At 49.2% G+C, this 27878-nt stretch overlaps 1 protein-coding gene across 1 annotated transcript in view; it reads right to left on the bottom strand.

The window, feature by feature from the left end:
- Positions 1-27878, bottom strand: part of ZNF536 (zinc finger protein 536) — a 389554-nt gene that overhangs the window by 230956 nt on the left and 130720 nt on the right. Inside the window, exon 3 of the mRNA XM_065920555.1 lies at positions 9563-11734. Within this exon, the coding sequence (XP_065776627.1) occupies positions 9563-11732 (2170 nt within the window). The 5' untranslated portion in view covers positions 11733-11734. The remainder of the gene's footprint in view (positions 1-9562; positions 11735-27878) is intronic.

Below are 27878 nucleotides of genomic sequence, written 5' to 3'. Positions count from 1 at the left end.
ATGTGGGCACCAAGGCACGTGGGTCTCCTCCAGGCACTTGGGCAGCAAGCGGTAGGTGCAGGGGGCAGCCCCCCCACGCACCTACCCCTCTCTGATTAGGATTTGCTGGCTGCCAGGCTCAGGGCCTCTGGACGCCACGACCTGTCCATACTCACCCCTGCATCCCCAGCACCGAGCATGTGACTCGGTGTTCATAACCTACTTAATAAGTATTTGTCCTTGAATGAACAAATGAATTAATGAACAAACCAACAAACGAACGAATTTATGAAAGAACAAAGGAGTCACAGAGTTGCTTGGTAACAGGGACCTACCTAGCTTGAAGGAGACAGATTTCAATATTACCTTGGGAGGAACATTCTCAGTAAAATCTCCCGTACTGGAAGAAATGACCTCAAGACACCGCACCCTGCTGGGTAATACCCAGCTGCAGCCTGCGGGCTGCCATCCTGTGACTTGAGGCTCCATTGCCAGGAGGTCCACTTCCAGAAACAGGGAACACAGTACTTGTATGAGGCATTTATAAAAGCACAGCTATTACTGTAGAACAGGCGTGCACAAAGGACAGCCCACGGGCCAAATCTTTCTGTCACCTGGCTTAGTAAATAAAGTTTTATTAGAAACCATCAGGCACTTTCATTTATGACAGAAGTGAGTAGTTACAAAAGAGCCCACATGGCCTACAACACCTAAATTATTTGTTATTTGAACCTTTACAGAAAGAGTTTGTTGATCTCTGTGTTGAATATTCAACTGCAAAAAAACACGTGACATATATTTAAGTAAAAGCTGGATCATATAGAAGTCTGTAATGCAGTCGTTTTTTTTTTTTTTTTTGTGAAATACATCTTTCAGGGCACAAAATGGACTGGGAAAGAATGGACTAAAATGTTTGCAGTTGTTACCTCTGAGTGGCAAGGGCAGATATATTTTTACATTATTTTATTTGTATTTATCTGTATTTTCTCAATGTCCAAGATAAACAAGAATTAATTTTATAGTAAGAAAAAAAAGAATAATGTCATTAAACAACAAAAACAGCAACAAAGAAGTCAGTAAATGGCCCTCTAGGAAGAGACCAAGTGGCCGGGGTTTGAACATATTTCAGAAGGGGTCAGGCCCCATCTGGGAACAGATGCATGCTGCCAATGGTCTCCTACACAGGGATTATTTTATGTCACACAGCAGCTTTGCTGAAGTATCACTTCAATTTTTCAAGGCAAATTACTTTTAAAAAAAGAACCTAAAACACCGATTTTAGCAGCAAATTTAACAAAATATATTTAGCAATAAAGAGAAGCATGTATCTGTCTTGGTCTTCAAGGAAACAACCACTGCACACATTTTACATTGAACTAAACATAAGCAAGTTGGAAATTTTCCAAAATGCCTCTCAAGATGATTGAAGACAACCGAGGGTGTCCAAAAACCACGATGACAACCACTGAGCTAAGAGTTTTGGGACATTACTGTAATGAAGAGATGAGAGCGCCTTGAAGGGAACCTGTCTCATCATACATCAAATGGCTTTGGAACTGAGGTCAAACCAGAGCAAAGAAACTGGTGTCCACCCAAGTCCCGGCCCAGCAAGACGCCTCCCTGGGGGAGAGAATGGACCCTCTCTGGTGTCCCCAGCACCCAAGGACCAGAGGAAAACATCATGGTCACCCCAAGGTGTGCCCTGCTCCCAGCAAAAGCTGAAATGTGACCCCACCCCTTAAAGGCAAGTGATGAGGCATCAAAAGCCAACCCACACACCACCCACTTCCTTCTGCCAATACCTGGCTGGGCATCCCCAAGAGGATGGTCAGCCCCGCCAGGGAGTCAGCTTATCTTGTGCCTCCCACAGCCCATGGACACATGCCACATGTCACACAAAACCCCAATGCTGACAGCAACGAAGACATGGATCCCACAAGCAGCTAGGCCCTGGACAACCTTCCCTTGGTAGGAAAAGCAAACAGACCCAGGCACACGAATTCCACCCACCACCGCCTCTACCAACAGCACAGCTCCCTTTGTGCCTGGGCCCACCTGTCAGGGAGCCGGAGGGAGTGTTCAGACATGCACTGTTTTGGAGTTCTGCAGCCTGTTTTGAAGATGAGGATCAAGGAGAGGATGGCAGCAAATCTCTGTGCTTAGCTCGGCCCTGTCACAAACCAAGCCCCCCAGTTCCCCATTCTGCCTCCCCAGCCCATGTTAGAGGCACAGTATTCACCTCTCAGATTATATTAACAAGCTCCATTATTACAGAGTTGTCTTGGGAACTAACCAGGACTGTCCTGGCTGGCTCCACAGTACCCACAGTATACCAGGACTTAGGTGAAAACAGTAAGCAAAATGCAATACAAGATAAATAAATGGAAATACAGCCCCAGGAAATTGCGTGCACTCCTGACAAAGAAAAGCTACACCAGATCTGGCTCAGAATCCAGTGGGGCGGCCCAAACAAAGTGAAAAACCACGCGCACAGAAAGGAAGACCTGCTTTAGCTACCCAGCTCCTAGGGGACCCCCAAGCCCTGCTCAGGTGCCTCGCTGCTCAGGTTCTGCCCAAAAATAAAGACCCAAAACTCTGCCCAAGACCTGCTCCCCTGAGCTCCTTTGGAAGGGCCCACAGCTTTCCGAGAAGGGGTTTCCAGATGGCGCCTGGCGGCAGCAGTGCCAAACTCCACAGCTTAAGTAAATGTTGCCGTCGCCCCGTCCTGCCAGGAAAAGGCAAGGGGGACCCACGGCTCTTCTCAGCTGCTGCGACGCTTGCTTCCCGGAGAGAACAGAGAGTCCCCACCACCTGCCCTGCACCCTGCTGGAGAGTCCCCTTTCTTCTGCATTTGTGAGCGTCACTGCCCCTTTCTACATGCCAGCCTGGTCCACACGGGTGGGGGATGAGCTGTCAGATGCCAACAGAGGAGAGGGAAGTGAGGAACCCAGAAGGGCAGCAAGCAGGCCCAAGGGTCACAGATGGCAAAGGTTCCAGCCCAGTCATCACGAATTTGGGATGTCTGCACAAATCCAATCTCCTGATCTCTGCAGGTGTTTCTCCACCCCTACCATCAACGCTCCAAAAGCCTGACAGTTATGGGAGTTAAGGCTCACTTCTCTTCCGACCTCACGTGCTCAGAGCACTGCCATGTGCTCCCAGCATGGGTCTCTCCCAGGTCTCCCTCCATTGTCCACCTCAACATCCCAGATAGTCCAGAGGCGTCCCCCGGAATCCAGGGGAATCCTGAGGGCCAGTGGAACAGGAGGTTTACTGAAGCCTGTACCTGTCTCCACCCTGGAGACATCAGGGCTACCTCCCAAAACCTCCTCTAGAGGAGGGCAGAGCCAGGCACTGGCTGAGGTGGAAAGCAAGGAAGACTCCCTGCTTTACAGGCTCAGGAGTGCACGTCTCATAGCAGGCACAACGCTTCATGCCAATGAAGGGGTTCGAAGGCATAAGAGCCTGGTGGAGAAGGGATCCGGTGAACAGGAGGACCCCAAGGCGCTCCCCAAACAGAGACTGTCCCCGCTCTGTAGGAGCAGCTGCTGGCAGTGCTGACACGTTGGGCCTACGTTCCCAGGTACCTGAGGAGGAATAGCAAGAGAGTGGGTGGGTGAAAGGTGGCTCCAGGCAGCTCATGACACATGCTTTGGACCAACAAGCAGAGGCCGCGCTGTGGCCATTGGCAAAGCAAACCTCTAATGCCAAGGTGGTGGCCAACCTGAGCTCGAACCTCCCATTCCAGCTAGCGGCAATCACACACCGAAGGCTTCACGCTCCGTTCTGAACACTGATTGCTTAATTCTTTGCCTCATTGTAACCTGTCCTTAGCTAATCTGTGTTTTTCTTATGACCATTAAATTTAGATTTAAATGAACGTCTATTCCTTGTATTAACACGCATACAGAAGGAGCACCCCACCGTGGACACGGGGGGCTTCCTAAGTTCTCGGGCAGGAGCGCAGCATCCCTCAGAGCACAAGAGGGGGACACGAAGGTGGGCAGAGTGAGGCGGGGCAGCTGAAAACGGCAGGGCTCCGGTGACCCTGCGGTGGGAATCGACCCCGCGGACAGAAGACGGTGTCCTGGGAATCTGGGAATCCTCGGGAAGGAGGAGGAAAGAGGCTTTGCTTCTGGGATCTCGTGTCACACATCTTTTATATCACACTTCCTATTTGAAGACTTTAAGAGCCAGTATGATTCCTCTCTTTCTGAAATGCTAAGTGACAGCGCCATCGGGCAGCCCCGTGGAAGTGGGATTTACAGCTCCACGCAAAGGGGTGAGAGAGGCAGCTGAGGCCCCGGGGTGGTACTGAGCGTTCCCAGGCACAAGACCATCAAAGGGCACAGAGTGATCGGAAGTTTATAAAAAGGAGCTGCCGTCAGGCGTCCGGCCCCCTCACGGGAGACAGGCGAGGTGAACCAGCATCTGAGGGCTCCTGCTCCCAGCTCCAGCACCACGCCAAGTGGGCGGACCACCTCCAGTCCCAGCAGAAAGGCGGGAGAGCAGGGGGAGCCCACTGGAGCCCTGACCTCTGCCCCGTCGGACAGAAGTCTGGCCAGCCTACTGCCCAGGCCAGGCCAGCTCCCGGGAGGCAGGGCCCACCAGCATCTGCCCGGGCATGGCTTCGGCACACACAGCCGAGCCTCCGTAAATCTCCACAAACACGGCGGCTGCCTGCACACTCTTCCACGTCGGGACGGAAAAGCTGCATATGGCGCTCGGTTTTAACAGCTGAGCTTTAAAAAAGTGCAGCTTTTCATCTCACTGAACCAGCTCCCAAATTAAAGGGTGGGGGAGGGAGAGAGAGGAGGCAGGAAAAGAGAGAGGCTGGAGTGGACAGGGGGAGCCTTCCACGCTAAATTTGATTCTATAAGGAATTTCAGACTAGTATCTGCTCCAAAGGTCCCTCTGGAAAATGAAATCATAGTCCCTGTTTGTCGTCCCCAAGTTTACTAATTTCATCCTTTAAAAAATAACTTTTCTTTTTTCTGCTTTTAATAAAAATGAAGGAGTCTATCGATGAAGAAATCACTCACATGCCTTAGACTGGGTTAACAATTTTTAAGCAAATTTGTAAATGGGATTATTGTTTTCCAAAGTTCTACTCAGCTAAGAGATTAGTGGCCACAATGCCCAGGGGCCATCCCCTGGTCCTTTTAATTCCCGGCCTGGAGGTGGAAGGTGCTGGGAGAGGAATGGGAGGGAGAAGCCTGATAGAGGGCAGTTTTCCTGGAATCGCCTGGAAACTTTTACTTTCTGTTTCCTCTGCTGATAATGACTGTCTTCGCTCTGCAGCCAGCCCCCCTCTCCTCTCCCAGCCCCCTGTTGCTGCCTGCCATCCCCGAGCTCCAGTATAAAGTTTGGCTTTTGCAGCAGGAAGCAGCTGGGCCAAGCAACCAGCGAATGATAATGACCTCAGAAATCTGCTGTTCGCTCGGCAACAATAGGGTGCTCAGTCTACTGGAAAATTGTGTTCATCAGCTAACTCTGCTCAGTTACTAATTGACATTGCCAAATATTTTAAGAACAATTGGAATGCACAAGCAAAAAAAAAAAAAAAAAAATTTGAAGATCTTAATCCTCAGACTTAAATGTTTTTCTTTTTCCTTTTTTCCCTTCTTTCGAGTGCCCAGATTTGTTTGTGTGGAGCAGGCAGTGGTTATCATGAATGGGGGCAGGGAGGAGGAGCCACATGAGAAAAAGAGGTGGAAAAGAAAGAAAATCTATCATATCACTATACACCCGATGTAAATGCAGGGGAGCCCTGGATAAAGGCCTTTGATGCTGTGGTCAATGGGCCAGCACAGGATGGAGACCCAGCATTTCAGGAATGTGCTCGGCCAACAAAAGAAGAGCCCGCAAGGCTTCCAGCCCAGCTGATCAAATAATCCTTGTCCATCTCAAAATATCATACCAGAAGAAGTAGGGGTTAACAATATTTTCATCTTTCCATCTCTTCCTGCCTGGCTTTCCATTGATCACATAACTTAGCCGACTTTATTTAATGAACAGAGGGTCAACGCATTCAATTACCCCTTTCCCACCATCAACACTTCAATTAGCCCCTCTCCAAAATTATGGGGAATGCAGAAGGTAACTGCCCTGTTGGATATAATGAACAGTATCGTTTCTTAGTACATTAAGTTTTAATTATTCCGAGCATGATTTCCAAAGCAAAATCTAAAGAAACAGAACTTTGGTTGTCTTCTGACTCAGGATAAGGCTAGAATTGGAGCACAGCCTTAGACGAGATTTTAGGGAAAGATACAGAGATTAATGTCGTCGGAGAGTTTGCACGCGAGCCAGAAATGAGGGAGCATCAAAACACCCGCCCTGTTTTCTAAATGTCATAAAAGAGTAAAAAATTTTAAGCCGCTGTTTTCCAAATAGTCTCCCTTTGCATTGTACACGGAGGCAGAAATGACATCTACTACGGTGTGAAATTAGTGGTAAGACAAATCAACAACAACAACAACAAATAAAACAAAGGGGAAAGATGGGGAAGTGATCTGTGTGACTAGTTTTGTCCATTTTCTGTTAGAAAATATGACCTCTCAATTTGTCAAAGGTCCTAGTTTTCGCAGTTGATCTTAAGCTTGGTTCTCAGCAGTTTGGAGAGCCAAAGAACAAACACATTTTCTGGTTCACTGGAATCATTTTCACATGTTCACTGATTCAAACATTCTTTTGCTCACATAACAAACAGCTGCATCCCACATTAGCCTAGCCAGTGACAGTCGCCCATCTCGGCAATAACTGTTTGATTGCAAACTTGACCCCTTCTTCGTCTCGGTCTGAGCAAGACATTTTTAAACAGCCACTCCGTTCCAATCCTCCTTTGCAAAGAATTACATCTGATAACAAAGGACGTCTCTGCCACTCATTGTAAGCCTTCTTCTGGAGATCTGTTCTAAGAGGCTCTCTGTAAAAAGGTTTTTTATGATGAATTCAGAACTACTATCATGTTAAGAGCAGCGATTTATAAAGAAGAATTCATTGGTTAAGATCTGAAAAAATAGTTTCTCAGGCCCTACTGACCCAGTTTTCAACAAAAAAAAGAATCAAGTGATGCAAATTAAGTTTTGCGACATTGTTATGCAGTCTGAGAAATTTGTAAAACCGTGTTTTTGCAGTTATTTCTTAATAGAAGCCTTAATAAGTACTTCTTTCTTTACTTAAGGGCTTAAAGATTTTTTTCTCCCCTTCACCTTGCAGGTTTCTCTCTAACAGGTAATAACAAAATACCTATTGTGTCAAGATTTTTATTTAAATGCTTATTTTAATCGCACTTTATACAAATCAGACTTGTTAGAAATAAGAGGGAAGACTAACCCGATTTGGTTAAGGGTCCTAATCCCAGGAAAACTTGAATGGCCCAGGCGTGCGACTGATTTAGGCTGCATATTGGTATGCCATCAATTTTCCTACTTAGTCAGAAAATTATGAAAGGGTCTAATTTGAATATGAAGAAAACAAAGAAGTCAACCAGAAATGAAAGAATCAGTATTCACAATTGTACGACACTTCAATGAGGGAAATAAAAGTGAGAAGATAACCACAACTCAAGTATAATTCTCCTTTGAGTCCCAAGCCTGGTTGGTTCTTTTAAGCAAAATGGACTTCTTTCAACAGAGTATTTAGAGATTTGGAAACAACAGAGATAGGAATAGCATGAGGCTATCACTTGGCCAGAAGGTGAGAAAAACACGGTAAACACGTCATTAATAGAGCCGAACATTTGGTGTCGGAATATTCTGCTGAGACCTTTTCATTTCAGCGGGGCTGGGAGACGGATGAAAATCTGTCAGTGTTAACTCCACGTCACTCCAAAAAGTTAGGAAAGCCAGTTTGTGCTCTGCTTTCTGCCCCAGAAAGGTCCCCAATCCAAAACCCGTGAGATGACTCTCCAGGAGAGGGGACCGCCTCACGGGAGGCCGGAAGTAATCCGTCCTGACCATGGGACGCCTGGCACTTTGCTGCCTTCCTGCACAAAGATCCACCTCAGAGCGCTTGCCATCCGGCAGCGACACTGGAGAAGCCTTGCCTGGCTTCTGGGCGGTGGTCAGTCCAGGCAACGAGGCCTAGCCCTCCGTGGTGCTGCAGTCCTTCCTCCTCAGACGCTTCCAGAGTGTCTCAACAGAAGTGAACTGCAAACGAGGCTAGGACTCCAGGAGTAGACAGTGTGTTTCATGGGTGTTTAAGCAGCGGCATTAAGTGCTATCGGAATCTCTGGAATGTGCAGTGCAGATTTATGTGTCTTAACAATTCTTTACTGGTTCGTAATAAGCCAGCGAACTCACACTTTATTTTTAATACTAATTTTGTCCTAGAAGAAGGGAATACTGATGCATGACAAGAACAACACAACTCATCTGGCATCTCCTTAATAAGTGTAGCAGTGAATTACCTCCAATGCTGAAATATTTATTGAAACTGAGAAGGGAAAAAAAAATAAAAGGGGGAAAAAAACTTAAAAAAATGACCCTCACCAGGGTGTTGCCACATCTTTAACAGTGGGCAACGCAGTGCCTTGAGGTGCCTCAAACTGTCTTTCATTTTCTAGACTTAATGGCTGATTGCAGAAATCAATGTTGCCATTAGTTACAGGGTATTTGTTATGGCATGATTTCCTCTGTTGTTAGGCTGCAGAATGATTACAGTATTAGCGAGATGCTTTCTTTATAAAGGGCTAGAGATATAACTTTCAATTTACTATCCATTAGTAAGGGGCTTTGAAAATATGGATGAAGGCAACAAGCTTACCTGCTGTTAGGTAGTGATTTTAATTTAGCTGTCTTAGGATAGTGGGATATTTTTTTTTCTTTTTTTTTTCCCCCCTCAAACTGGGCCAGGAAGCTTCAGCATTTCACAGACATTTTGATGACAGATTTTCTGCTTTGCTATTTTAGACCCCAAAGCTGTATCGCCCGTGTAACACAGTACAATTTAAGACATGAAGTCGCGCATCTGTGTTTCAAACCTCTGTGCTTTTCCAAACCATCAGAGGAGAATGGTGTGGTTCTTCAGGCTATAGACACCTGGCAGGTGAACCGAGCTGTACTTTTGGAAGGGGACTGGAGACAGGTTAGATCTAAGGAGAGACAGTGAAAGGCCCAAATGAGACAATTACGGGCATACACCTGGGGGGATAGATCGTGAAGGTCTGAACTTACACAATCACATCCATGGAGGGAGGCAAACGGTAGCTCCTGGGTTCCTGAGGGGATGGCAGATGGGGGTCAGGGAACGAAATGGGGCCAGGCAATCTTAGGGGCAAGGTAGGCTATGCCCGCTGGCAAACACACCAACTGGCCACCTCTCCACCACACAGGAGAAGGACTGACTTACTATCCCGGTGGCCAGGGCTCAAGGGAAGGTCACAGAGTTGAAATGACAGCCTTCTCTTAAGGCAGGGCCAACAGGCAAGGTCCACAAGCATGAGCACGAGGCCGCAGTGACCTCAGAGCTGACCCTGGAGGGCAGCGAGGCCCCTTCCCCACTGAGGCCAGCACAGAATCAGGCCCCCGGGGAGAGCCCTGGCTCCGGCCACTGTTCCCCATCTCCCCCAACAACCTACCTGAGGAGGACGGCGAGGAGGGGTGCGGGCTGTCCTCCTGGGCGCTCCCGGTCTGCGAGAGCCCGCCTCCGACCCCGCTCTCCTCGGTGACGTTGGAGGAGCCGGGCGTGGTGGAGCGGCTCACCGACTGGGACTCCTGGTCGCTGCCCGAGCCACGCCGCTCGTCGGGGCCCCCGTGCAGCCCGTCCTCGTCGCCCTTGCGGTCCCTCTTGTGGACCCGGGAGTGCACGACCACCTGGTGGTAGGTGCGGAACACTCGGCCGCAGTCCGGGCACTCGGTCGGCTTGTCCTTCAGGCTCCCGGGACCCTGCAGGTTATACTCGAGAGCCTGGTTGAGCCCGTGTGACAAAAAATCCCGACTGCCTTCTAAAGGGTCGAGCTTATTTGGCAGGTCTCTCTGATTGCCCACTTTAGTGCTGTGAACCAAATCAGCAGGCATTTTCTGCTTGGAGCCATCTGCTCCCACTAACACGTACTCCCGCTTTTCCTTATCAAACAGAACTCCGGCGTTTGCCAAAGTGTCTTCGTGGTTGCGCTGGAGCTGGTGCTCTTTAGACAAGAAGCCGTGTTCCATGGCCATGCCCCTGGCCATGAGCTGCCAAGCCTGGTAACTGTTCACGGGGTCCATCTCGGCAGCTTTGGCGGCCGCCTGCAACCGCTCGATGCAGCTGGATTTCAGCGGTGGCACCAGGTTGAGGCATCCCAGGAGGGAGTGCTTGTCACCCTCGGGGACACCGTGGGCCATGCTGGAGATGGGGGTCAGAAGCTTCCCCACCACCTCCTTCTCCTTCAGGGGCAGCTCGCCTTTGCCGTAGAGCTGGCTGGGCTCGCTCAGGCTGGCTTTGTCTGCGGCCATGAAGCCGCTCTGCAGGCAGGAGAGATACCTGGAGTACAGGTTGGCATGGGCCTCCTGGGACATGCCGCCCATGGGCACAGGCACCTCGGGGTCGCTGGGGGACTTGTTCTTCACGGACAGCTTGTTGAGGTGGACCTTCATGTGGTTCTTCAGGAACCAGGGCTCTTTGAATCGCCGGCCGCAGATCTGGCAGCAGTGCTCGAAGGAGTCCTTGTGCTTCCGCATGTGGCCCTTCAGGAACCACGCCTGGCTGAACACCTGCCCGCATACCTCGCACCGGAACTCGTTGGCCGACTGCTCCCCGCCGCCGTTGGGGCCCTGGCCCTGGGCCGACTCGGCTGTGATGTGGGCCTTCTCCACGTGGCTTATAAGCTCCTCCTCCTGCGAAGCGGCGAAGTCGCACAGCGTACATTTGTAGGGTTTGTGCAAGATGCGGATGTGGCGGTCCAGCTCCTCCCGCTTCTTGAACTTGCCCTTGCAGAAGGTGCAGCGGAAGCCAGCGGCGGGCGCCACCGCGTCCTCTTGCACGCTGGCCGGCTTGGGCGAGGGCACCGGGTTGGCCACGTCCGGCACGCTGTGGTTGGTGGGCAGGGCCAGGTTGCAGGCGGCCAGCGGGGCCTGCTGGGCGTGCGCCAGGGGCTTCAGGTCGGGCCGGGGCTGCAGCAGGCTGCTCTTCATCTGCTTGTCCCGCAAGATGGCCCTCTCCTCCAGCTCGTGCAGCAGGCGGTTCTCCTCGCGCACCCGCCCGCGCCCCTTCCCCAGGTTGCCCAGCTTGTGGGTCCGCAGGTGGATCTTGAGGTTCCCTTTCTGCGCCGCCCGGTGGTCGCAGTACGGGCACTTGAAGGGCTTCTCGCCGGTGTGAGTGCGCATGTGCAGGGAGAGGATGCTGTTGAAGCGGAAGCGCTTGCCGCAGAGCGGGCACGGGTACTTCCGGTTTTTGCGGGCGTCGTCCTCGATGTCGCTCATCTGGGACATGATGCCCAGGTTCTGACCGTTGAGGAACTGCTGCAGATCCACCCGCCCGTTGAGGCTGGTGTCCACGTCCCGGCCCAGCTGGTTGGCCAGGAGCGCCATCTGACTGCCCATGGGCTGGCCACTCATGGGCACGTGGGCCTTCTCGTCGAGAGGCGCGGGGGTCTTCTCCTCGGGGTTGGGCCGCGGATGTAGCTCGGGGAAAGCATGGCTGAGCTGGGAGGTGATCTGGTGCAACTTCTGACTCATGGCATACTGGCCGTTGAGGACGGGGCCGCTCAGATGGGGCTCTGCTTCCGGCGCCGCTGAGGACACTCCAAGGCACAGACTGGCTTCTTCCATCCCTGAAAATAAAGAAAGAGTTCAGATCTGTGCCAGGTACCGTGGCACAGTGAATCAACAGCATCAACTGGTGGGGAATTTGCATTGCATGCCTTACCTACACATAATAATGCTAAGGAATTATAGTCAAAAACAATAATAAAAAAATGAATTATTAAATGCCAATTATGCAATATGGCATTGCTCCTCCAATTTGTTTTGGCGATAGATCGTCTTCCTTGTATTTTCTATTTACAGACTGCAATTATTCATTCACGTTTAAATTATTAATGTTTTACCACTTTCAACACCTAATAACAAATCAGGGGTCTACGTGTTAAAACTTTTCCTCCTCTCCCCCCTTTAGCACCTGCACCTGTTGGTTCAGTTCAGAGTTTGTCACAGAGCAGAATGGCTTTAACTGAAAGACCAAACTGACTCACTTGGAACTTTTGTTTCTGGTTACTATATTCAATATATTTGCCAGTCAGAGATGAAAGAGATTATTTTATGATTTGGCAAAAAAAAAGAAAAAAATCCAACCCAATGGCACGATATTTACTGGTACATAATAAAACAAGATAATGTTTTGGGAAAAAATAAAGTAAAGGACAGGCTTTAGAACAATAAAAGGGATTTTGCTTTAGTCAACAAAAAGTGCAGTAATATCTCATTAAGCTGATTAGTATGCTGCTTAGAAACAGTACTAGGTGCTGTAACACATGATTATAATCATAAAAATCCTTCAGTGTTTGCAAGGAAGCATTAACGAGGTATATTAAATTTTAAGGAGACTGCGAGTAGCGGCTTTGCAAACCTTAGAGATTAAGATTTAACCCTTCTGTTACGAAACACTGTTATTTTGTTATTTGGTAACCGTGCCCATCAAAAGAAGTATAAATTATCTCGTGATGGAATCATAGTGGATTGTTGAGACTGCTCAAATTTGGGTAGGTGGTAAAGACTTCCACCACAGAGTGGGCTTACCCTGTCCTTCAACTGGCATGGTATCTGCAGCAGGGACTTTGATTGGGCTTAAAGAGATCTTTTATAGAACTGGATAAAAACCAATTAAAATCCAGGGAAGATGCCACAGGAAGTCTCAACCAAGTTTGAGTGTTTTTAATAACTTTCCCAATATACAGTAATGAGTACAAATTGTACCTGCAGTATGTGTTTTGCAGAAAATTAGAACTCAAAGCTGTTTGTTAAACACTAACACTCAAAGCAGGTCTGCATAATTGTCTTTAATAGTCCTCTCTGCCCCTTTGCAGCCTATGCAGAATTGCTAAAGCCAGATCGTTCTGGGATGGGGCAGAAGGAATAGTCCCCTCTATATCAGAGCATGTGGGGAGCTCAACTTTGAAAGGCAATGAATCCATGCCTGGGGTCCTTCTATTTCCAGATCTGTCTTCCACTTGAAGGAGTCCAAATTTGTTTCCTGCCACTGGAACAGTTATTACACATCCATCCCCTTTGTATCCCAATGTTTAGATGTGTTGGCCAGCCAGGTGGTCCAAGAGTACGGCTTAACCCCAGCCAGGACTGATTCCTGGGCCAAGCAGTTCCCCAGGGGGACGTGTGGGGACAGAGCTCAACTGTGGAGGAAGCACATTCAGCCCTGGTGGGGTCGGCTGCCTACTGGGCTTCCCGCCAGGCAGACTGTGTGTGGATGGAGGTTCTCCAACGGGAGACCTGACTTCCTTGGCAAGAGGACAGAGGCTGTGAGTCTGTCTTGCAAGAGAGGAGAAGAAAAAGACATGAGGTTTATTTCCAGAAGGGAGAGAAACTACAACCATGGTGCAGGGTCAACTATCCATGAACAACTACACACACACACACAGACAAGCACGTGGTAACTTGGAGTAAAAGAATGCTTTCAATTTGTCTCTGGTGGCAGTCTGTACCCAAAAAATAAAAAGAAGAAAGGAAGGAAGAAAGAAAGAAAAAAGCTCATTTTGGAGCCTGATCAAAAAGGAGTAATTTTTCAAGGAGTTTCTTGCATTCATTCAGTAGACTTGCTGAGTTTCCACCATGTGCCAGGCCCTGTCCTTGGCACTGAAGAAGCACAAGTGGATAAGACCGACCAGCCCCAGCACTCATGGCATCCGCTGACCAGCAAGGAGGAGCAGGCCCAGTGTGAGAAGTTGTTGGAGCAGGACTGAGGCCGAGAAGGGCCCTGTCTAGAGCCGTTTCACCACCTTCGAGCCCCATCCAGCTGCTCTGGCTCCTCTCCTGAGCAAACACGGATCATAACCCCAAAGCCACTTGGGAGTGCTCAGAATTCCACCCAACAGCTCTGGGGAAGTTTGGAAAGTCCAAAGCCAACACGGTTGGCCCACTGCCAAAGGCTGCCCAGTTGGCCTGCTCAGAAGACATGAATCCAGGAAGACGGGCTATTTTCAGGTTACTGCTGCTGAACTGACGCCAGTTAAGCAGGAGGGAGAGGAGACTGAATGTGCAATGCAGCAAGATTGCACATCAGATTGGATGAGCAGCATCAAGTTGAAGACCACATCCCCCACCCCCAGTCATGCTGTAGACGTAACAGCTCAATTTGCCAAATACTGAACTTGAGGAGTTTTCAAGTTAGGTTTGAATATGGAATTCTTTTATTATGCTCAATTTAATTTTCCCCCCACAGTCAACAAAGCTTTTTTTAAACACCCTTTATGCAACCAGTCTTCAGGTGCCATTGTTGACCACAGAATATTCGAGAATATGATAAGGCACCGGTGGCTCCAGCCCCTCATGCAGGTCTCAACTACATATCCCCTTCTCACAAAGACCCTCCATGTCCACCTCGTCACAGAAAACTTAAGCCCCAAAGCCTCTCTCTACCCCGTTATCTTACTTTCTTCTTCAGGGCACTTATCACGGGGTGGGGGGGCAGTTTTCTTATTGACCCTCTTGCAGATGTGCAGGCAGGATCATGTCTTCCTTGGCCACAAATAAAGCCTCAGGGCCTAGAGCCTAGCTGGATCATTGTAAGTTCAGATCATTATAACTGAATGGATGAATGATTGAACAGACCCTATAAACACAGCCCATAAACGAAGGCTAGCCTGTAGTAGAGACACTTCCACTCCAACTTCATGGAAATAAAATTCAGCTTTTGCACAAGTCCTTGAACATCCAACAATCTGAATCTGTCAGAGTCAGAAGGGTCTTGGGTTTCCACCCAGAATCTGGTGGTCCAGAAGCAGCCAAGGGAGAACCATGCCCCTGCACCGGCGCTTTCACTATAAGTACTCCTGGTAGCCATCTGGGCTTGGATCACCTCTGATGGCCCAGCTGCTGGCACTAGGAGACAGAGCAATTAAGTCCTTCAGAACTTGATCATCCATCCTGGGATCCATGGGAGAACCCAGAATTTCAGCAGAGCTGGAAGAGATGCTCTGAGGATTATGGCCCTCAGCTCCTCTATTGAAGACTGTGCTGAGCCCCACAGTATGGCAGGGTCAGACATCATCTCAGAATGCTCTGAGACCTGACACCCTGTGATTCCATGAGCAGGTGCAGGCGCAGCCATGGGTCAGTCACAACCAATGCCAGCTGATAGACTCAGAGCAAGAAAGGGGAGTGTGAATTCTTGGAAAGAGCAAGGGGTAATTGGTGTGCTGTCCCTGGGCCAAAGCAGCCGAGGCAGGACGAGCTGGCCCCGGGCCCAGCCTGAGACTCACAAAACCTGGGTCAGCCCCAATTTCTCCAGCCTTGATACTTCACCCATCCGGAATTCATTTACCCCCTTATCTCACTCATTCAATAAATGCTTGCCTGGGGGCCTTTATGTAACTGCCCTCAAGGGCTTCTGGGTCAAAGGGGCCAGTGCAAGCAAAGTCACCAGTAAGAGGGAAGCAATGAAAAGTCCCCAGAGAGACTGATTTCAAGGTTTAGAGAATTTGCAATCAAGGTATATAGGGATATGTGTGTGTGTGTGTGTGTGTGTGTGTGTGTGTGTGTGTGTGTGTGTGCACGTGTGTGTGTGTGTACAGGAATATGACTATGTTTGGGGAGGGGCAGCAAGCCCCTAAGTGAATTTCCTCTAGCAAGAAATACAAGAAATCCCTGGGAAACTAAGGGATCACTTATCCTACTGATAAAGGGTTGGCTCCAACGCAGCCCTAAGAGCCCAGGGGCTGGGAGGTAGGGCTGCCTCCAGGCGCTCGTGGTTCTGGCAGAAGGTGGCCTGCCTCCTTTTCCCCAGCCCTCAGGGAGCGAGCGCAGGGAGACTGCCTTCCCTTTGGGACCACAGCGCTTCCTCCCAGAACTGCAGGGAACACGTGTCAGTGTCCCCGGCAGACACTGCCCTGTCCTGACAAAGGGGGCAGACACACACATCCGCAGACAGCGCTGCCCCACACGGTCACTAATAACCTGGGAGCACTTTATCCTGAGTACCAACCCATCCTTCACGCCCCAGCCCTGGCTCTGGAGCCGTCACCCTGTGTTGCAGCCGTTGAGGGACCCACACTGAGATGCCAGGAGCCAGTACAGGGTAGGTCATGACTCCGGGCTGAAGGCAACTGGGCAGCTGGGACCTTCTGAGGAACCTATACAGTAAGCCATCTAACCCTCTCACCTCGGTAGGAAAACCCTTAGCACAATCAAAAAGCAGTAAACAAACTATTAAACCTGGAGGACAGCTCGCCCAGCCGTCAGCTTGTGGCCCCAGCCCAAACTGTAGCAGGAAGATCAGTAAACCCTGGCTGACTAATGGAAGGAACCAAACGATACGGAATTTACTGAACTGTAGACAGGCAGCCAGATGAGGCTGGGAAGGGGACGCTGTGAACCGTCGATTCGGGTGTGTCAGCCCTCCAGCATGGAAACACTGCACATCCCACCCTATCCTGAGCATGGTGGGGCATGGGGGACTCAACCTACTGTCCGTATTAAGGAAGACCCAGGCCCGGGCCTCAGTCCTGGCCACCATGGCGTTCCTCACCTGAAAATGCCAGGCCCCCCTCTGAACACAGGCAGGGGCCCCAGCTGAAAGCTTCTGAAGCCTAGAGGGTTTCTACCTGAGCTCTGCAATTTCATGATGAGGGTATTCTCAGCATATGAAACCCACCACTGGATGCACAGATTATCAAAATGCATTCTGTCTCCTCACCCCCATCATTGCAGGTACCGTGAGCCATTCAGCTGCCTTTGATGGTGCTAATAGTTATTTTGATTTTGCATTTCTGCCTTCAAGACTATTTCCTGTGATATCAATGACAAAAGTTTTCACTTAACTCTTCCAATAGAAAACCTAATTGTATCTTTCACTCAGAATGAAATTTGAAACTATCAGGACACCAGAAATGCCAGCTGCTAGGAGTCTAAATAAATTTTACACAAAAACACAGTTTCATTTTGCTAGCACAGAAAAAAAAAAGTAATCTTATGAATAGCCCAAAAAATATAGATCTTGCCAGTAAGTTGCATGAAGGAGTTTTATCCTTATACCATGAAAAAGAATAGCTGGGAAATAAAATGACTTTCAAAATAACCATTTCAACTGGATTTTTAAAAATCAAATATTGTTGTCTAGCCAAGCACAACTAAATATTCCCTTTTTTATCAATGAGGTAAAGGCACTGCCTCAGAAACCTTGCAGAAGACCCCCAGTGGCTGGGCAAGGGGTGGGGGCCTTGGGTTCACAAGAAGGGTTGCAAACACCATTGTGGGTTTTACCCCCAAATCATGTCACAGTAGGCAGTTCTGGCAGTAGGTGGACCTGTTTCCTGGGGGGCGCAAATGACCCTTGGCCCCTCCCCACAATGCAACTTGCTTTCTTAACATCTGAGATAAGCAGTAATTAAGACAACTTCACCGAGAATACAATGGCTTCTTATTAAATACCATTTTTCCAATTGTTGTAGCTCAAACTGTTTAACCAAGGTTGTTATAAGCATAATACACTCCTGTTCTGAAATACAGAACACCAGACTACTGAACCTTTTCAGGGTCATTAAACAGCTGTAAACATTATTACAAAAATAAACCAGAGATTTCATGCTTACATTTTGGCCTAGAGCTTGCGATGCTGAGCAAGTACATTTTTTCATCTCTTACAATCAACGCTGGTGACATTTGGGCATCCAAACAAATTACATCACAAACATTACTGAGGTGGGCAGGATACTGAGTGGTTTATTTGCCAGATGATTAATAGATAAAGATGAGGGCAGCACGGGTGACCTGTTCTGTTTTGACTGATGTGTAGACAACGCTATGAGACAGGGCCAGAAACAGTTAAATCCTTGCTGAATTTATTAATGAAAATATGATATTCAAATAGGACTGCAGAGTATGGCGACTGTAACCTGGAGAGTCAAGTTAAAGAGCATGGTCAAACTCCCCAACCTTCCCTTCTGGGTGGAAGGTTGGCCAAAATGTCAGGGTGGTCTCTGCCTCTAAAGGGGAGCAGGACTCGGCTGAACTGAGTGGTCCCACAGAAGCCCAGGCAGTTTCAGTATTGGTGGGACAAGAGTTGGAGGACTTAGAAGAAGAAGAAAAAAGTCACCTCTCTTTGAAGACTTTGGGTGATTTCAAAATTCTCAAAGGCCAAGAGGTCTCTCCAGCATGTTGGCTTTTGGATAGCTTGAAACTAGCCTAGAACTGAACTCAGATAATGACCACATCAGATGGGAAAGGAAAACATCCACCAAGGGCTCTCCTGGTCCTCTCCTCTGGGAGAGCAGACTTCTGTCAGTAGTTCCTGGCTCACTATCTGCCCACCCCACACAAGGCCAGGCAAACAGGGGATGGAATTAACCTCGTGTGGGGTAGTTGTTAAGACTGTGGATTTGTCAGGCAGAGAAAGATCTCAAAGAAAATAGCAATAATTGTCATCATCACCATCTTCACTGCAGCCACCGCTCATCATCACCACTTACATCAGCCACAGAATCCGAATCCTTATCATCTTCTTCATACTCATCATCGTTCTCCTCTTCATGGCAGCATCGTGCATCAGCGCCTGCACTGTGCTAAGTACTTCACTAGTACCAGCACTGTGCTAGGTACTTCACAACCTTTATCTCATTTAGCTTTACAGAACCTAGGATGGTAGGTACCATACTGCTGCTGCTGCTGCTAAGTCATGTCAGTCATGTCCAACTCTGTGTGACCCCATAGACGGCAGCCCACCAGGCTCCCCCGTCCCTGGGATTCTCCATACTAGACCAATACAAAAAATGAGGAAACTGAGGCTCAGAATATGTAAGCCTCAAAACGTCACACAGCTGGGAAGCCTGACTCCAGAGCCCGAGCAAGACATGCTGGAGGGAAGGCTGCTCCCTTGATGTCCACGCCACACTCCGTCTTGCTAGGCTGGATGCTGACAGATGCCAGCGCCTTCCTTTGTGAAACATGTGCAAACAAAGGAAGCCTCAGCTCACGGCAAAGCTCAAAGGAAGCCAAGGAACCAGAGCTGTCACAACCACGTGCGCCCAGAGTGGAAATAGGCAGTATATTCCAAAGAAAGCACCACTGGGAGCTGGCATGCTGGGGTGGGTGCAGGAGGGCACTGTGGGGCTAGAAATGCCACGTCTGTCAATCGTTGGTTGGGGGAGGGTCACACAACCACTTATTTATATTATCTTGGTTTCTTAAGATCCCTAAGAGCGGATACATTAGTCCACCTGCTCCTGTTCTGTGTCGGGTGGGTTATTCCCCCAATAGACTGGAGTAAGGAGAGAGAAAGCACTGGAAAGACCACTGACATGCATCTAGCTGTCAGCTCTTCCACTGACATGCATCTAGCTGTCAGCTCTTCCACTGACATCAATTTGACCTTGGGCACCTGCCTGAGCCTCAGTTTCTTTGTCTCTAAAATGGACTGGTATTAACTGTCCAACACACATCACAGGATTTTGAGAAGGCAAATGGATTTGCAGGAGAGAGAAAGTGGCATTTAAATGACAGAGGACTGTGCCCTGTGTAACCTCTTTCTCAGGAGCTGACCACAGCAGCCTTCGTGATCCAGAAAGGACCTTCATCTGGGAGTAGAGTAAATGCTGAGAGCTGAAAGACATAACCAAGGCACATGCAAAGCACATCACAGTGGTTAATGAAGACTCACTCATTGCCAACTTTCTTGGTGCATCTGTAAAGTGGACCTCAATCACTCAATAACACTCCTTAATGCCTACATAGAGATATACAAGCAAGACCAGGTCTTGCCTTTGAAGCTCACTCATGGAAGGGAAACAAATGAATGGAGACCACAGAGCAGGGTCCAGTGCTGAAACAAGGACTCGATAACATGCTTTGAGGCTGGGAGAGGTGAAGAAGGGATGCAGCAGGGAGAAGGGACGAAATATCACTGAGGAGAACACCTGGGAAGAGCCTGGAACAAGCAGAGAAGAGGAAGAAGGGTGTGTGGGACAGAGGGGTCAGTGTGTGCCACATGGGGCCTCAGCATAGAATGTTCTTGGGAAAGACAGGGAAGGCGTGGCCAAGCGCAGACTTCAGTGTCAATCTATGGAGCATGGAGTTTATATCTGGGGCAAAACAGGGGCCCAAGAAGCCCCCACTGGAGTCATCACATAACACACATGCCTCACAGCACTAATGTGACACATGAGCAGTTTTCTACTAAATGCGGATCAGAGGAGATAAATATTCTTCAAAATCTTCTATTTTTTAGAAAAATAGAAGGTGAAAATAAACTCCTGGACCACAAACCAAACATGTAAGGGCTGAAGTTCTCACCTTGGTGAGGGTTACCCGTGCATTAGACAGAAAAGGATACTTAGAGTTTGGAAGAAGGCATTGGTCTCCCCTCTTCCTCTTTGTAACAGCAAAACAAGCGGAAGAAGGATCACTCCAAAAATCCTGGCAGCCCACCCAAGCCTCTCCAAGAGTGGCAGTCCAAATCTACCTTCCATGCGCCTTCCTGATGTTGCCTCCTCCAAGAAGCCTTCCTGGATTTGCCCCAGGCTGGAGGCGATCACTCAATCCCCATAGCTCCCATGCTATTTCTCTGGAATGGTTAAGACACTGATGGTGCCATACTGCACGGTTATCAGAGGTCACATTTCTTCTGCTGTGGGGCTTTCTGAGAGTAAGCATCTTCTCAGCCCCGCCTGTAGCTCCTGGAGGACCCAGTCCTACTCAGAGCTGTCCTCTAGCTTCTGATGATCACACTGCAGGAGAGGAAGTTGGCCTAGAGTATCACAAAAATGGACAGCATGTTGTGAGTCACAGCCCAGGCCTCTCCCCCTAGGATCTCAGCCATCAAGTGGTGTTTCCATTCCTCCCAGATGGGATGATTTGGGAAGGAAATGATCCCCTAATTTGCTGTAATTGATTTATCTGAACTGTGTCCACCCCATCAGGGAAAGCAACAAAAACTATATATATAAGCTTTTTGTGACTGCCCTAACTTTGAAATATCACAAAACTGAGAAAGATACCAGGAGTTGTCATGAAGTGTATTGATTATTTCACTCTCACTGGCTTTCTCGTTTCCTTTTTAAACAGACTTCATCATGACAGGAAGTTAGATATTTAATCCCCTACTAACCTACCTTGGCTCCCTGCTCAGCCTTAGCACAGAGTTGCTGCCCGAGAACAATTGGGGGACTGGGACCCACAGGATGCCCCACAGAGGGCAGGGTGCTCAGCTGCACCTCATCACCCTTTCACCCCTGATTAAAGTCGTTTAAGTCTGAGCCCTTCTGGACTATGATATCGTGTCGAACAGTTTATTTTTGTTTCACAGAAGCCTCAGATTTGATTCAGTGCAAAACTAAATATAATGTAGAATGCACATATGCAAGAGTGATCAAAGAGGGTCTGACTGTGAAATATTCATAGAAGCCAGCCCAGGGAGATTCATTCACAGGGGCACCTGTCGAAGACATAAGCTCAGATACACATCATCTCCTAAGTACACACAATCCTTATTGAGCAAAAATCCAGGCGCACCAGTGGGGCCTCTGCTGCCTGCAACCACTGGGCTCAGACCAGTAGACAGGGCCAGCCAAGGCCAAGACAGACCTCACTCCTTTGTGGCCCTTAGGATCCCCAGTTCAACATCCCCAGCTCCTGGACAGGTCACCAGGCTGCCTGGCCTGCTTCTGCCGAGCCAGACTCCTGGGAGAGGAGGGAAGGCTGGGCCAGGCTCTTATCCCAGCAATGGGTGTCACCGCCATATGCAGGTGGCCTCCAGGGAAGAGGATGCATTTCCAGCAGCTCACACGTGCTTGAGGACGGAGCGTGTGTGTGCATGCTAAGTCATTCGCTGTGTCCAACCTTGTGTGACCCCACGGACTGTAGCTCACCAGGATTCTCCAGGCAAGAGTACTGGAGGGGGTTGGCAGGCAGATTCTTTACCGTTAGCGCCACCTCGGAGGGAGCACCCTCTGCCAACTCTTGTTCAAACCTGTCAGAATTGGGAGAGAGGACTCCCTTTTCTGAGCGAGCAGATGAGGGGCCTTCCTGCCCTTATGTGCGTCTCAGTCCCTCTGTCTGGCACACTCTCCCTGCCTGTCCACTTGTGCCCTGTGCCCTGTCCTCTGTGGGTAAATTAAATGCCACCTCACCCAGGAGGCCGTCCTCGATGTCCCGGGCCCAGGGTGGAACCCCTGTGTCTGTCTCCACAAGGCTCCTCCTGGCTGACTCTTTCCCCCTTACAGTGGCTGGCACACTGGGTTGGCTCTGTTTGCACACTTGACCAGAAGCCCCCTGAGGACAAGGACCATGACCATCGGCCTCACTGGGGCACCTCCAGCACAGAGCCAGGCACAGAGGATGCACTCAATAAATATTTGCAAAAGTATAAATGATTGAATTAGGGAATGAACGAATGAATGAATGAACAGACCAAGCAACAAATGCTGCAGGCCTGGCGGACAGCATTTCTCATGGAGGAGAGAAGGGGACCCAGGGGAGAAAGACAGACCACAGGCCACTCCTGGGTCACCAGGGCAGGCCATGCTCTCCGCTCCTCAGGGCACAAGCCAGGTAAGAAGCTCGTTCCATGGATGGAGCCTTATGTCAAATGTCACTGTCCATGCAGCCACCTCCAACCCCAGCCTTCACACCTTCCGTGAAGAGCTAATCCCACTCCGTCTCATGGTGGATTATCTGGGTCCCTGTCTCACTCCTGCCATCCTGTCTAAGACCTCCAGGGACCAATATCTGACCCAAACAGAAGGCTTCACACACAATATGTACCTACAGATTCTAGCTGAATGGACTCCAAACCCCTCAACCTGCTCTTTATAAACCCATATTGCTTACTGACTGCTCTGCCTCCTTCAGTCTACCTGCTCATGCAAACATCCAACCATCCATTCATTCATTCAGCATTTCCTGATGACCCACCATGAGCCAGGTACTGTGCCAGGCTCTGCAGAGAAAAGGCTCAGACTGCTTCCCAGCAAGAGGGCACAGGAACCCAAAACATCAGCCACAGAGACTGTAACATCTGAGTACTGCTCACTCACAAAAGGGTCAGGAGACCCGGAGGTTTTGGAGGGCAATGACCACATCTCCCTCGTAGCAGGTCTATTGTCAGGAGGACACCGGCACTCCCCTCGCCCCTACTCTGAACCTCTGTTGACACTTCCCTGCCAGACCCCGGGAACCCGTCACCCCCACAGTTAGGAGTGAGGGAGCCACTAGCGCACAGCAGAATGCCTTATCCTGGTGACATGCAGCCCCACAGAGCAACCTTCCCAGGCCGAGAACAGCAAGCCTGGGGGTTGCATGTAGCTGACTCCCCCCAGGGCAGGGGCACCCACCTGCTCTCCCAGTGGGCGTCTCCCGTGTAGCAGGTCTGGACACAATAGCCCATCCCACCTGTTAGAACAGAGCCTCCACCCCCTCCACTCTCTGGAACCACACACCCGCACCTCAGCCTAGACAATTCTTGGCCTGGTGGGCCCCAGCCCCTCTGGGAGTCACAGCTTCCTAAGCATCAGCCGAGAAGGCTGGCCAGGTGGCCCCCTGCTCAGCTCCTCCTCTGTCCTGATTCATGCTGCTGCGGCCCAGCTGACAAGGAAGGGATCTCCCAGCCAAGCCCTGAGCCTGAACCTTCACCAATCACAGAATGGCTGGAGTTGAACTTCACTGATGCCGAACTCTAGGAGAGACATTAAAAACGAACGTTTCTCTCTTCACAAGCGAGAACATGCCTTTAGCGTGCATGGGTCCAGGGCCGTCAGCGGGCAGTTGGTCCGCCCCCCACCTTGGACAGGCTGTACTTGATCGTCACAATCATGACACCAGTGTCTCCCCACCCTTGCCTCAGGAGGACCAGAGTTACTTCCCAAGGACAGACTTTCGGAAGGCACAGAGCATTTTTCAGCTTCAGAAGCTTGGTGTGGAGGCACAATCTAAACAAGCAGCAAACAGCATTCAGAAGCACCCACAGTCAACGGCCCGGTGGCTAGTGAAATCTTTGGGGCCCCAGAGGAATCTCTTTCCTGGGACTCTGTATGACATGATACATGCTTTCCACTGCCAAAGGTGAACTGTGTCTTATTCCAAAAGACCTGAAGGCCCAGGAGCTCCAAGGTGGTACTTCCTCAGTTACCGATCTGTGATACAGGGCAATTATAAGATTACTGGGAGGATCAGTTCAGTCCAGTTCAGTTGCTCAGTCGTGTCTAACTCTTTGCAACCCCATGGACTGTGGCATGCCAAGCCTCACTGTCCATCACCAACTCCCAGAGTTTACCGAAACTCATGTCTATTGAGTCGGTGATGCCATCCAACCATCTCATCCTCTGTCGTCCCCTTCTCCTCCCACCTTCAATCTTTCCCAGCATCAGGGTCTCTTTAAATGAGTCAGCTCTTTGCATCAGGTGGCCAAAGTATTGCAGTTTCAGCTTCAACATCAGTCCCTCCAATGAGCACTGAGGACTGATCTTCTTTAGGATTGACTGGTTTGATCTCCTTGCAGTCCAAGGGACTCTCAGTAGTCTTCTCCAACACCACAGTTCAAAAGAATCAATTCTTCGGTGTTCAGCTTTCTTCATGGTCCAATTCTCATATCCATACATGACTATTGGAAAAACCATAGCCTCGACTAGACAGATCTTTGTTGGCAAAGTAATGTCCCGGCTTTTTAATACACTGTCTAGGTTGGTCAAAACTTTCCTTCCAAGGAGTAAGCGTCTTTTAATTTCATGGCTGCAGTCACCATCTGCAATGATTTTGGAGCCCAAAATAATAAAGTCTGCCACTGTTTCCCCATCTATTTGCCATGAAGTGATGGGATTGGATGCCATGATCTTAGTTTTCTAAATGTTGAGCTTTAAGTCAGCTTTTTCACTCTCCTCTTTCACTCTCAAGAGGCTCTTTAGTTCTTCTTCACTTTCTGCCTTAAGGGTGGTGTCATCTGCATATCTGAGGTTACTGATATTTCTCCTGGCAATCTTGAGTCCAGCTTGTGCTTCTTCCAGCCCAGCGTTTCTCATGATGTACTCTGCATATAAGTTAAATAAGCAGGGTGACAATATACAACCTTGATGTACTCCCTTTCCTATTTGGAACCAATCTGTTGTTCCATGTCCAGTTCTAACTGTTGCTTCTGACCTACATACAGATTTCTCAAGAGGCAGGTCAGGTGATCTGGTATTCCCCTCTCTTTAAGAATTTTTCACAGTTTGTTGTGATCCACATAGTCAAAGGCTTTGGCATAGTCAATAAAGCAGAAATAGATGTTTTTCTGGAACTCTCTTGCTTTTTCAATGATCCAGCAGATGTTGGCAATTTGATCTCTGGTTCCTCTGCCTTTTCTAAAACCAGCTTGAACATCTGAAAGTTCATGGTTCACGTATTGTTGAAGCCTGACTTGGAGAATTTTGAGCATTATTTTACTAGTGTGTGAGAGGAGTGCAATTGTGCGGTAGTTTGAACATTCCTTGGCATTGCCTTTCTTTGGGATTGGAATGAAAACTGACCTTTTCCAGTACTGTGGCCACTGCTGAGTTTTCCAAATTTGCTGGCATATTGAGTGCAGCACTTGCACAGCATCATATTTTAGGATTTGAAATAGTTCAGCTGGAATTCCATCACCTCCACTAGCGTTGTTCGTAGTGATGCTTCCTAAGGCCCACTTGACTTCACACTCCAGGATGTCTGGCTCTAGGTTGGTGATCATACCATCGGGATCATCTGGGTCATGAAGATCTTTTTTGTACAGTTCTTCGGATGGAACCCAGTAATTTATGTAAAGTCCTTGCAGTGGCATCTGGCACAGGGGGGAGGAGCTCTATGTAGAGGCTACCGCTGCTGCCTGCTGCCTCTTCTTCTACCACCTCAGTGGCCGTCCATACATCCACACCGCCCAGTCTCCATCACGCCTACAACCAAGCAGTCCTGGGCAGTCACCATCCCCCCCACCGGAAGTCAGATGCTCCCCAGGCCTGTGTGGTAGTCAAGGGGTTAATCACCTTATCTTTTTTCTTTTAAAAAGTGTTTGCAGTTAATGAGGAAAAGTTGAACACCCCCATTTGAAATCTGGACAAAAGGCATGAGAAACAGGCCATTCACAGAAGAAATGGAATTTGGCTAATAACCATAAAAATGTCACTCCTGACTAGAAAGCAAAAAAGATTCAAAACAATAGCAAGGCTCCATTTTAATGTCGTTACAGGAAAGGCTATGCCCAGGCCTCGTGAGAACCCGCAGCCTTCTCCATGAGATGGTGGCGCAGCCAAGGCGGAGCGTGGAAGATGGTGAGGCCACCTTGCTCCAACCACAGCTTCCTTCCCAAGGAAGGACTCAGAGCTATGGTGCAAGTCTTGAACACCATCAACTGTGGCTTCAAGCAAGCCAGCCTGGGAGGGTAAGCCTTCTAGAAAGTGCTTTCCCAAGAAGAGGCCTCAGTGTGAGAAGACGAAGCTCACACTTTCGGCTACACCCAGAGGAAACTATTAGAAAGCATCGGAGTCCTGCCAAGGAAGCCAGTCTGCTGGGCAGTGGTTTGTGTGAGGTGGGTACGGCTGGACCCAACCATCGGCTCCACTTACATGGCCCCATGCCTGATGCCAGCCTGTCTCACCGTGCACTCTCCTGCTCCCATGGCTCTCTCAACTGAAGGCAAAGACCAAACCGCACCATTGTCCCTGTGTCACAAATAAGAATTCATACCAAAGGCTTCCACCAAATGGCCACTGTACTCTCACCCAATCTCACTTCCTACCTTCTCCTCAACTGCTTGGGGAGCGTGTCCCTACTCCATGCATAAGCTCTGGCATCTCCTCCCTTTTCACAGATGTGCTTCTTGAGGGAAGGGATGCACAGATGGTAGCAGGGGAGCAAAACTAGGGAAACCTCAGAGATCATCCAGCTCCTACTCACTTAGCCTGATGTGCCTATTTAACAGATAGGTAAACTGATGCCAGAAGATAAATCATGACCCCTCCCAAAGTTACATAGCAAAGTAGTAGATATGTGTCTGTATTTTACTTCCCTTAGTTACCTCCTAAGCAATCAAGAAATGTAGTAGGTGCTAAGTAAATGTTGCAGAGAAGGCAATGGCACCCCACTCCAGGACTCTTGCCTTGAAAGTCCCCATAGACGGAGAAGCCTGGTAGGCTGCAGTCCATGGGGTCACTAAGAGTCGGACATGACTGAGCGACTTCACTTTCACTTTTCACTTTCATGCATTGGAGAAGGAAATGGCAACCCACTCCAGTGTTCTTGCCTGGAGAATCCCAGGGACGGGGGAGCCTGGTGGGCTGCCGTCTATGGGGTCACAAAGAGTCAGACACTACTGAAGCAACTTAGCAGCAGCAGCAGTAGCAGCAAGTAAATGTTGGCTGGCTGACTGAGTGGATGAAAGAAGAAATAATGCACAAATAAATAGATGGGCAGGGCAACCAACAAATTCGGGAATGTCTTTGCCTCTGCCCCCTCAGCAGCCAAATAGGGGCCAGCAGCTACCAGAAGACTTCCATAATACACCTTCTACCACCAGATCCCAAACTCATCAATCTCTCTCTCTTTTTTTTTTTTCCATAATTCCTTCTCCAATCAGATAATATAAAATTAGACACTTGATTATATCATATCCTGTGTGTATTGACCATTCTTGGGGTCCATACAATCAGGAAGTCTGGCAGCCTGGGGCCTCCCAGCCTCTGCAGAGCTTGGAGCACGGCATGAAGCTCATGAACCAGCTGCTGCTGAGTCTATGCCACCCTCGGGGGTGTG

The sequence above is a fragment of the Muntiacus reevesi genome, chromosome 2, assembly GCF_963930625.1.
Source record: "Muntiacus reevesi chromosome 2, mMunRee1.1, whole genome shotgun sequence".
NCBI classification, from domain to species: domain Eukaryota; kingdom Metazoa; phylum Chordata; class Mammalia; order Artiodactyla; family Cervidae; genus Muntiacus; species Muntiacus reevesi.
This window is presented reverse-complemented; position numbering and strand designations above follow the sequence as displayed.